The sequence below is a fragment of the Cyphomyrmex costatus genome, unplaced genomic scaffold, assembly GCF_001594065.2.
Source record: "Cyphomyrmex costatus isolate MS0001 unplaced genomic scaffold, Ccosl1.0 scaffold75, whole genome shotgun sequence".
Taxonomy (NCBI): Eukaryota; Metazoa; Arthropoda; class Insecta; order Hymenoptera; family Formicidae; genus Cyphomyrmex; species Cyphomyrmex costatus.
The window spans coordinates 1,103,688-1,116,143 of NW_017280322.1; the positions used below are offsets into that span (position 1 = coordinate 1,103,688).

The 12,456-nt window shown below is 31.8% G+C and overlaps 1 protein-coding gene across 1 annotated transcript in view; it reads right to left on the reverse strand.

Annotated features, from left to right (window-relative positions):
- Nucleotides 1-5,360: 5,360 nt before the first annotated feature.
- Nucleotides 5,361-12,456, reverse strand: part of Nep3 (M13 family metallopeptidase neprilysin 3) — an 11,079-nt gene continuing 3,983 nt past the window's right edge. The window contains exons 2-13 of the mRNA XM_018548887.1: nt 10,957-11,070; nt 10,383-10,539; nt 9,827-10,036; nt 9,456-9,736; nt 8,658-8,756; nt 8,399-8,569; nt 7,932-8,080; nt 7,339-7,561; nt 6,545-7,004; nt 6,179-6,325; nt 5,961-6,100; nt 5,361-5,812 (exon numbers count right to left, since the gene is read on the reverse strand). Coding sequence (XP_018404389.1) covers nt 5,636-5,812; nt 5,961-6,100; nt 6,179-6,325; nt 6,545-7,004; nt 7,339-7,561; nt 7,932-8,080; nt 8,399-8,569; nt 8,658-8,756; nt 9,456-9,736; nt 9,827-10,036; nt 10,383-10,539; nt 10,957-11,070 — 2,328 coding nt within the window. The 3' untranslated portion in view covers nt 5,361-5,635. The remainder of the gene's footprint in view (nt 5,813-5,960; nt 6,101-6,178; nt 6,326-6,544; nt 7,005-7,338; nt 7,562-7,931; nt 8,081-8,398; nt 8,570-8,657; nt 8,757-9,455; nt 9,737-9,826; nt 10,037-10,382; nt 10,540-10,956; nt 11,071-12,456) is intronic.

A 12,456-nucleotide genomic window follows, 5' to 3' on the forward strand; every position in this document is an offset into this window, starting at 1 on the left:
TAAGTATAGTATCAGGATGGGTAGATAGGCAGCGGGTAGGGAGAGGGACAAGGGATACGTTGCCGCGGCGGCGGCGGCGGCGGTAGCGAGGGGGATTGGGGGTGTGTTGGACGTTATGAGTTGCGCGGCACCGTAATAAAAGCGTCTCTTCGACGAAAATGCAGGACGATTTACCGAAGAGCGAGACCAGCGAGACGGTCGATCATCACGACGATGATGAATGGAGATACTCACGCACTGCTAATCGCCACGACAATGTATACATGAACTATATAGCCTATAGCATATACCGTTTACGACCAATTCGTCGTAAGTCGATTTGTTATTATTTTAACACACACTCTCTCTCTCTCTCTCTCTCTCTCTCTCTCTCCTTTCCTTCCGCCTTCCTTTTATTTAACGCAATGACTTCTCCGCAAACGCGAGAGGTGATAGGCGCCCCCTTATCGCTTCTTTTACCCCCTCTCTCGCACGAGCGCGCTTTTGATGAAAGCTTTTACTTCAGCTGGTGGTTTTAACGCCGGTCATTAACCCGTTCCGGTTAGGCACCGGTCTTTCGGGATATACACTCCCGCGATCATATCTCAGCTAATAACTTTCTGATTTCGCTTTCGCGATTTCTCCTCCGTGCCAGCTGTTCCAGTGGGGGGGGGGGGGGGGGGGGGGGAAGCATATACGACGGGTACATACAATTGCGACCAAGATATTATCGCGAAGTAAAAGGCAACACGATCTCGTTTCATTTAAATGAGAAGTTTCATTCACATTTATCCTCGGTAAATCTTCAAAAACTACCTCGTGAACAACATAAAGATAACATGATATCAGTGTTAATATTTTCGCACTCAACAATATAACTGTCATATTATACTGTTGAATGTAAAATTATAACAACATTGATGTTTTATGTTACTTTTAATTAGTGTTTATTACACTTTTTAAATTTCATCTCGAGTGTGACAATGGTGGATCATATTGTTCTTCTAAATTATTGTTGTAAGTTACATTTTCCATCTTTAGATATACTCTGTTCAATCGAAAAGTATGGTTGACACAAAGTGGTGTTACATTAATATCTTCAATCGTATTTTATGGCTAGTATGTTTTATATCCATTATATGTACCGCATACAGCATAAAGAAATTGGTGTGTGTTGACTATGAAGAGTGCAATGATGAACTTTCCTCTCTGTCCTTCAATCTTCTTTATGTTTTAGGATTTCAAAGTAATACATAAAGTGTAATGTAAATATAAGGGAAAAAAACAAAATCAATTTTTTGGCAAAATTTATGTTGCTTAGGCCCAGTTGCACCAACATTATTTGATTTTAAGCAAGACTTAAAACTCTATCTATCTTGTATTAAAGCCGAAAGAGAGACAGAGACACAGACAGTTTAAGTCTCGCTTAAAATCGAAATCCCGTTGGTGCAATCGGGCCTTAGAGTTTTATTTTTTTTTACATCAATTTTATTTTGTGTTTTTTATGAAGAGAAAATTCTCAATGTGAAAGAAAGTTTGGAAGGATTGATGTATTTAGGGTTTCAGAAAATACCAAGAAGCTTTTGTCTCTCCGATTAATAATTTTGTCTTCCCTGGTGACGAGAATGTTGATGACATGCGTATACAGTAGCATTCTCACTTCTTGCTTAGCAAATAAAGGACACTCCATTTCCCTGACTAATTTGGAAGACGTGGCGAAGAAAAGGACGCACTCGCTTTGTATTAGAAATGACAGCGCCGCATATGTCTACTTTACGGTGATAAAAATAGAAACAAAGAAAATATATAAATACAACACAAACTGCTGCATCTGCACTTTTGGTCAAGAAATATGTTCTCTTAAAATCTCCAAGAAAATACGCTTTCTCATATTAAAACTAGAACAAAAATAATAATATTTTTCGAATAATGCAATGAATCTATTTTAATATATTTAACAAAAAAATGTTCAAAATGATAGGTTTGAGACAAACTTTATAGAGAATTTAAAAGGATTGAAAGGATTAGCACATGTGTATGTGTGTAAAAGAGGTTAAAGATAGTTGGAGAACGCAGTATATGAACATCCGACTGCTTTTCGTTTTTATTTCTTTCTTTCAAATCGCTTGCTTTAGTTTCAAGAATTATCACAATGCGATAGCTCATCAACTACAACATCACTGTTTAATATTCGATTAGTGCAATAAAAAAGATATCATATAAGGAAATTAATTAAAACAATTAATTAAAATAATATTCAACAAAATAGATTATCGGATAGTGATCTTCAGGCCAATATTGGAAAAAAATTATTAAAATATGATTGTCCCGATATGAGAGACAGCGAAACTTGCTACGAAATTATGCCGTCCAGGTTTTGCATACTTAGACCCGGTTTTTCATTATCTGGTTAACTTGTAGTTAAGCGTAAGTTGATGGTTTATCCAATGGGCTTCATCCATGACATCATTATAAATGAAGCCTATATTGGATAAAATATCAGGTTAAGTCTAATTATAAATTAATCAGATAATGAAAAAAATCTGGCCTTAGAGACACCAGCCGTATCTCTACCGATTTATTGCAGCATTCAACATAAATGTAACATCGTACAACTGACTGACAATTATTGGAGAATCAGACTGACGTTTCTGCACGCCAGGGCGGCGCAATACCGCAAACTCATTAATAATACATTTAATGTGAGAGAAAATCTGTAATAAAAAAAATATTTAGAATTTTCATCAAGAGAATGTTGTAACGTAAATAAATATCTTTTTAAAACGTTACTTCACATTGATTTATATAAAAAGGTAATGAAAAGAATGTAATTATAAAGAGTATAACACCAGCAGTGAGCATAAAGGTTTGCTTCGTTTCTTTAATTTCGATTTAATAATAATAATATGTATATAAGCATAATACATAATATACAATACAGAAAAATAATCATAGTAAACATCGTCATCAATCAATATACTTTTTCTTCGTTATGTAAAACCACACGCAAATTGTATCTTCGAATACAACGCACAACAATATCTTGTAATCAGCAAAAACAATGCTCCTCTCAATGTTACAAGATATTATTCACAATTATAAACAACATTTACAAATGCATTATGCATTGGCGTTATATATTCAAGGCCTATACGAATCTTATAATGTAATTAAAGAAACTTTGGCTTCTTTTTATGTGGTAATTCGCCACCTATAATTCTATGAAAAAGAGAACACGGGAGCGAGAGATCGAGAATAGAAAAACTCAGGCAAGGAATCGTAGATTCGAATGCACCGCAGTATTTCTTAGAGTTTCTCCGCTTCCGCATTATCGTCAATTTCTTAAATCTGACGAATCAATTTCTTAAATTTAACGCTAATATCCTAAATTTAATCCTATAGGTATCCAACAGATCTCTATCTTTTGCGAGATACCATACTCTTTCGAGCACAAAAATGTATTAATGCATTTGATTATTTTCCTTGTTTTAAGTAAAGAGTCCGACAAACTGAATCCTTTATCTCCCTGTTGCACAATAAAAAAAAAATAAAGAAAAAAAACGTATTAATGACATTTGTGATTTCAGTACGTAATGATTGTACGGGGTTGTGTATGGGGTTCGTGGGTTCTTCTTGAATTGACGTTACAACATTTCGTTATTGCATAACGCATTTTTTCAATGTTTAACGGTGTAACTTAAAAGGAAGCTAAGCGTAATCATGTTTAATTATTGTTGTCGATAGCTTCTTGTTGCTCTGTCGTGATTTATACAAATGTCGCGGTAATTATTGGGATCGTAAAACCTCAAATAAATTGATTATGTGCATAGATAATAAGTGTAGATGATAATCTTATTCAACATACAATGAAAGATTTAGCTACTTATTATATAATACTCTCGTTTTCATTTGAAACAACGTTGTATGGATTCCACTTCGATAAAAAAGATCAGATTTTGATTGGCATCTCTTTTAAAATATTCACTCGCGAACTGCAATATTTTCTCATGTTCACAGCATAATTGAAGCTTTTTATAATGATTGAACAAATGTAATGAGAATAAAATCGAAAGTGACTATTAAAATACGCATATAATATAAAAAATGTCAAAGAAATGATTAAAAATAGATGTTAAATAAAAACCAATTCGGTTTAACAAAGCTTTCCTCAACCACTATAAATTTGCATTTTTTGCTTTTTACTTTTTAACCTTACATTTGTAATAAGAATAAAAGATTTACAACGAAGCTTTAACATTTTTAATCGACTCCATCGCAACTGGTTATTACACTGAGACTTTCATTTTCTATTATAATTATAACGTTAAAATTAATTTTAACAAGCGAAGGTCTACACCATTCATTGACAGATAAATTTCTCGATCACATTATTTACAAATATGCTGTTCAATCTTCATCAATAAACGTAAAAAAAACTCCTGGATATAATTACAAAATATTTTAATATTATAATACAATGCAATTCGACACGAAGAGAAAGTATAGAATTATACTTTGACGATCCTGTGTGGTATAAAATCAAGTAAATATAAATCTATTATTTACGCAAGTATTGCCGATAATATCACATCTTATAAAAAATATGCTCAAATTGAAATAAAAATCATTAATATAATTTATACAAAAAATTAATTATTTAATCTATGTTCTCAGAAATCACATGTAAGATCTCTTTTTACAGTCTCTTCGATACCGAAGAAAATTCTAAAGATGATTACTGATTTTGTAGATTAAGTATTCACAGCTTCGCGAAATAAAATTATTCCAATACTGCTATTTTTTAGCTAAATCATTTTTGCTGAAGACATTTTTCCGTCAGATGGAAAAGTCAAGCCTTCGATTCGCTTGAATACCAAATATATGTTAAATGGCACGGAAGAAAAATATATATTTAGCACAATTAAGAATATTTAAAAATATTTTCTTGCATGACATCTCAGAAATAGCGTATTGTATGTAACTGCGCATGTCGCGTTACCACGATCTTAACGTTCGATTTCCGTAAATTAAATAGCTTTTATAAATTAAATTTCAAACGCAATTAAATTCTATCTGCAAAACTTATGACATTAAAAATGCATAAATATTTCGTATAATCTAAGTAACTCGTATAAATCTTGATTTATGGACTGTGAATTCAATGTGAATTACCCATTATTTATTCAAGATTTACATATTTATAGTAAAAAAAAATACTACAAAGAATCATCGCAAACTTTAATTTGTTAAATAAATTTTTAATGTTTAAATAGAATATATCCAAGTAAATGATAAAAGAGAAACTGAAAGAAGAATTAAAATTAACTTAAAATTAACAAATAAATTCTCGCAGTTACAAGATGTCAACGTTTCCATGCTTCCTGACCATTCGAGATCGCATGTTTGAAAGTTTTGGCAAAATTATACGCTGACCAAAGATCTGTAAAATTTAAGTAGTTATCCTCACAGTAAGTGGTGATATGTGAAGGAATTAAAAAATACACGGTCAGATACACGAAGCAAGTTCCGTCATGTTTCATGATACGTGTCTTTAGTTACGCAGCGGCACATGGAAGCTTCGATCTCCCCGCGACATTGAAGAGTTTTAGTTCTACCGGACTGTCCTCGATGAATCAGTCAAGATAAACAGGAGGCGTTACCACACTTCACACTTATGTACCGGATTCATCGCCGAGTTCTTAGGGCAGTTAAATTCCTTCGCGAATTCTGGCAGATTTGAAAGTGATCCTATCACCCTATACTTTGGTGGACTATGAGTATCCTTCTCAATTTGAAGAATCTCCGTCTCGGACGTTACGGAGGAGCACCAGATCTGTAAACATTTCTCGTGTAATTAAAACGATCATTATGTTGCGCACATCTTGAAAATATCTATTAAATATTAAATGTAATCAAAAGTTTTTCCATCAATTTAATGGATTTTTATCATAAATATTATTTATTCTATTATTTATAACGACCTGTGCAAAATTCAAGAAAAATAGTTGACGATGCGTCAAATTGAGACCGGGTAGCGGCAGTTGATCCTTGTAGTTTCTAGGCATCGAAAGATAAGCGTGATACGCTGCCTTGAGGCCTCCGTTATCGGCGATGTTCTCTCCTATATATTACAATCGATCGGTCTAAATTCTGATACTTCCATCATCAATAGGCAATTATTTATAATCAATAAAATTACCCAGCGTCTGTTGGCCATTTATATTTCGACCTTGTACTTTATAATGATTATATTGTTCCACGAAGCATCCGAGTCTATTCTGAAATCGTTCTATCGTGGTGTTGTTCCACCACTGATGCAAATTTCCATGCAAGTCATACTCTCGACCTACCCGATATTAAGCAAATACATAACTAGCATAAAGGTAAAATTATTTTTAAATAAATAGATACCAAGTATACAGAAAATCGTTGAAAAATTATTAAGATACATATAAATTAAAAAAAAAAATGTTTCTATAAAATACATAAATATAAAGTATTAGTAATGTATTTTATTCTGTTACTTATAAGATATTATAGTTTAACTTCATATTTAAAATCATACCTTGGTCATCAAAGGCGTGCGTTAATTCGTGTCCCATAATTACGCCTATAGCGCCGAAGTTCAAACTACTGGGATTCTTCATGTCAAATAATGGGCTTTGAAGAATACCAGCAGGGAAGACCATTTGATTTTTGGTAGGTGTGTAATAAGCATTCACGGCCGGCGGTGTCATTATCCAAGTGGTCTTATTCACCACCTGATCAAGTTTCTCAAGATTTTTACGGAAACTGTACTTGTTCACGCGTAAAGTGTTCTGGAAATATTCGTACTGCTTGACCGTCAGATCTCTGTAACGCTCGTCGAGTTCTCTGGCCTGCAGAATGAAGTCTGGGAAACCAATCATGTCAGTGATCGCATTTGCTTTCTCCTCGGCAGCATCTCTCGTCTCTTCGTCCATCCATTCTAGATTCTTAAAGTTTTTCGTGAACGCCTCGCGAATTTGATTAATCATTTCCTCTGCCTAAAAATAACAATAAAAATATATCAAAAAATATTATTCTATACAAATTAAAAAAAGTATCTTTAACATTTTAAAAACAATAAAAAAGTACAAAAATACGGACTTTCCAAATTAAAAACAATATTAGCGAATAAACCTGAACGAGAGAACGTATCTTATAAATCATATCTTAATATTTTAAAACAACTTATTATTTCGATGAATTATTATTTCCTATTTTATTATCTTGAAATATTGTTTCTTCTTTACTTTATATAATAAAAAATTGATAAAAATGGATAAAATATTACTAAATTAAACTTTTTCTAAAATCGAGACACCAATATGAACTAACTATTGGTTTACTCTTGCCGTGAAAAACCTCTCTGACAAACATCGCGCCAATGGCGAAACCCATGGCGTTATTAACATCATCGACGCAATAACGCCAATGCTCCTCGTGCCCTTCCATACCGAGCAAAATTTTTCGCAAACCTTTATAAGCGTCGCGAAATGATTTCGAGAGGAACGCTGTTAAGGATCTGACGGTCTGCCACACCAGATAGTTATTCAGTACTCTGGAAAGAAAAAAAAAATAAAAGAAGATTGGCACTTTTTTTAACAGATCTTTACAAATATACAAAATGTGAAAGAAATTACACACTTTGTCTCGAAATCGTCAAAATGTTGTGTGTGTGTCGATAGATTTTAATATTTCATTAACAAAAATTATAGACAAGTTCGTAATAGTTTTTATTAATATTACAGTTTTAAAAGTTTCCCAATTATAAAACATGAAGTTAAAAATTTGTTGAAAAAGAGATAAAATTATTTTTATCGATTAAATAAAAAAATTAATAAAAATTATTAAAAAAATTATTATAAATTAATTTAGTGTTCGAATCCGTGCTTCAAAGCAAATGCGCCACATCTCGCTGGTATACGTACATCTTTCCGTTAGCTGTTTTGTTATAATCCTGCACAATTTTCGTCAATTTTAGGAAATACTCCGGTGCATAATTTACAATCATCGATTTACCGTTGATCTTTTTGTTTACGAGACGCGTAGCATTTTGGAAGAATTCTACCCATGACATCTAAACATAAAAAAACTATATCTATTATATTTTATATACACATACATCCTTTGCTCGAAAAAGAATAATCGTCCTATTTGGAAAAAAAAGGTCCAAATATTTCATGCTTATTAAAAGAATATAGGAGGAGATGATAAAGAATAAACGGAATATCATACATATATTGAAATAAAACGTAATAGTATTTTAGTACTATATCTAAGATGTACTATCACGATATTATGATACAATTAAGATACAACGGAAAATCAGATTATCCGTAATAATTGTATTATGTAATCGAAATGTGTGATATAAGATAAAAAAAGTCAAACGTACAAAAGGTGCTTTTTGTTGCAAATCATTTAACGACATTAAATTATATATCTTCTCCTCATCCCTGCGTTCACCAGCAGGTATAGTGATCTCTGCAAGCTTCGTCTCAAAACCAATTACGTCCTGCATCTGTTTCTTCGTGATATTCTCTTCGCCACCTAAGAGCATGCCGATCTGAAAACAAGTACCTGTACTCCTCCTCAAAGCAATACAACGTATCGCGCGATAAATGTGAGCAAGTACTATACTATTACTCTTGTACCTTCGTCATGTAGTCCAAGTAAGCGGTTAAGACCTTGCCATACTCGGTTACGTTGAGGTAATATTCTGCAGTTGGTAGTGTTAAACCTCCTTGATCAATCTTGAAAACAACAAACAGTATAAATTTTGTAATATATACATATTTATAACATATTAATTATATGTTAACCAACATTACGACGATACCAAAAAATCTTCTACTTTATTACTGCAAAGATGTCTACATAATTTTATTTTTCTTAAATGAAAAATTAATTAACTGATTTTTAAATAATAGATTAAATTTTACTGTATAAAGAATTAATATCATTTCATTATCAATTAACATTATGCTATATTTATTATTAAATTTTAACTAATATGAAAATATAATTATTATTCTATTAGAATAATATAAAAAATTTAACTTATATAAAAATCTTTTATTTTATTTTGTACTTGCTTGCCAAAAAGATGTAGAGAAAAAGAAAAAGATACGATGATATATTTTCTTTAAGATGTATGAGTTTCACAAGCTCTCTCAATTCACCGCTGAACTCTAATTACATGGCGGTACTACAGCGATAATAATAGGAATAAAAATTGTAATTATCACTATTATTATAATTAAAGCAAGTATTGCACATGGAGGAAATGATAATCAATCGTTGTCCGATACCCATGTAACATCCGTTTAAGCGATCTATAATTTGCGTCAAAATTTAGGAGAGAATTCTACACTCCAATATTTCTCTCGCACATACGCATACATACATACATACATTGCTAGTCTAATCTATATTGTAACCTGCTTATATACCTGGATTATATATCTAGTACTGTTTCGATCGTCTTCGCTCACGGTCCAGGAAAATAGACCGCCCATATTATAAACGTTTTGCAGAATATGCATGCTGTTTTGCAGGGACCACGCGCTAATGTTGAATTTGCCAGAGACATTCCAACCACCGATATTTTCCAACAGATCCAACATCGGTTTCGCCCCGAGCGTTTCAATCGTCTCATTCGCATCCATGCAGGACAGATAATAATACTTGGCCTTCCTCTCGGCTTTTGATTTCATCTCACTAAGCGGTTTCTCTGCGCGGAAAAATGAAAGGACAACTTAATCGATAGATATATAAAGATTCATTAACCTTGCGAATTATGCGCTTTTACGCTAATAAATACCGAGGACATTTTTGATAACCATTTGATTATCTTGTTCCAATTTGCCGAACGTGCTCCAAATGTTCCTCCCAACTGGAACGGGATTTTTCTTTTTCCAACCACCACATGCGAATTCGTAGAAATCGTCACACGGATCGATGGAATAATCTATACTATTAATTAAGAAAGCCGACGCCGTTACACATTGTTCCGTGAGGCAAAGCGTGTCATCTACAACAATTCAACAGAAGCGAGAACTGAATGCGCTAACAGTGATTAGCATTGATTAGAATTAATTATTGTTAATAGTGATGATAATTGCTCTTTGATTACACTATAAATAAAACTATCAGGATAAGACACATGTCTAAAATAAAAGAACTGCTGATATAACGGATTAAAGTCAACTGCATTAGTATCGTTTAGAGTTAACTTTAATTAATGAACTATCTTCGTATTTATACCTCATAGATATAAATCGAAAAATAAGTAGCATCAATCAAGCAAGCAATATTTAATTTAAATTATTCGCAATCGAGATCCTAATTGCTATAATAAAGTAATCATTTGTTTTTACTTTCTCCATGAGAAGTGACGTGAAGAATCTGGGCTTCGTCCCAACCATTTCTGCTGCTGATCATAATGGCAAGTACAAGGATTGTTAACAGCATAAAAGCGCAAATTATCAAAAGACATCTCTCCAAAATACTTCTCGCCTTCCACATTGTTGTACCCTACGATAATAAAATTATATTGATCAGCATCTCTAAATTTCATTAGCTCGTAATTCCATCAAAAGTGTATCTGTGTTTCATTATTCGATAATAATAATATATTATAAATTAGTAGATATAATATAAATGTGCTACTCAAAGGAGTTCAATTATTCATTATTAAAACATATTTTTATATTTTTTAAAACTATAATATTAAAGAATATAAAAATATGTTCTAATAATGAATAATTGAACTCCTTTAAGTAGCACATTTGTATTATACTAATTTATATTATTATTATCGAATAATGAAACACAGATACACTTTTGATTGAATCATGAGCGAAATAAAAATTAAACGTATTCTTTCTTTCAAGATTGTTTTTGCAATTTAACTTATTTGGAAAGAATATTCTAATATCGAGAAACGCTCACCGTATGATATCTTATATGTGTAGCTGATGTACTGATGCCTTCGCTATTTAGAGCGACGGAGCCGATGCTACTGCTGTCTTCATCCTCGAATTCAGCCTGTTTATACCTCGTCATCTGAATAAAAATCAAATAAAAATAAATTTTCCACCGAGAAACCTTGACGTTACATTAAAAGAAACTAAAGTAATATTTAAACTAAATGTATGTACACGCCGCTCATATACACCGCATGCGTAGACTTATAATAACAAATAATGCGTTTGATCTTCTCGATTTTCACATCGAAACATCTAATTTTACCGAGATTATATAAAAAAGTAAATATCGACGACACGACGAGAAACTGCAATTCAAAAAAGTTTAATATTTCCTTTGCCACAGTGATTTTCGCAAACAAAGATAAAGAAAGCAGCGAAGTACGCCTCCTATGTTTGTTTGAGATAAGACAATTAGTTAGTCGTAAATGGCTTTGCCACATGCAACCGTATGTATAACTTTGCTTCTTCCATCAGTTGATTAACAATGACGTTATCATTTAAAAACTTTTTAAAGCTTAATTACATTAACTTGTAACAGAAATATGAATTTATTTATTTTTTTTGTATTCGCATTAAAAAACCAATATTATAAATTTATTAATGTATGAAGAAAGCCATATTATAATAATTATGACACGTTACAAATATTTTTCTTAATAAAGAAGAAACTTTAACAATTATTAATATACCTATATTATAAAATTATAAATATTACATATATAGAGGTAAAAATGTTTTTGTTTACGGGGACGGCATACTAGCAGTATGGTGCCCCCGTAAACTAAAACAATTATAGCGTGAATTAAAAAAAAAAAACGAAGTCAGTTAGCATTATTAGTAACAGAGATATGAATCTTTGCAGAATAAAGTAGTTTAATTTTCAATTGTTTATATCTCGATCAATTTTGCAATAAAAAAAAGTCCTTTGGCACAAAATTCTATCTTTCAGAGGACTATCTATGTGCAAAATTTAAAAAATTTCTGAGAGTTGATTGATCCGCTTCACGCGGAATAGCCTATAGATATTTATTCAGAGGTTTACAAACTACGAATAAATTTTAGATTAAAACAAAACGCAATAGAATGCACGACGCATTCACAATCCACGATTTTAAGATTTTGCGCGATAACGTAACCATTTAATAAATGAAACCATGCACGTACTCTCGTAAAATGATTAAAAATTATTCTAATTCTTTAAATTATAATAATATCCTTTAACATATATATATGGTTTTAATTGTTATAAAAAAAGAGATAACAAAAATATTTTAATAGTTATCGTTGCATCTTTCATTATAGAAAAAGAAATTTATCAAATCATCTATTGTTAGAAACATGATCAAAAATGTACGAAGCTCTATTATTTTGAAATTCATGAATTCAAAACTTTAGCTCAAGCATTTCAAAATATTTTTTCGTTCCTTGGGGTTTTTTTTTTTTTTTTTTTTTTTTTTTTTTT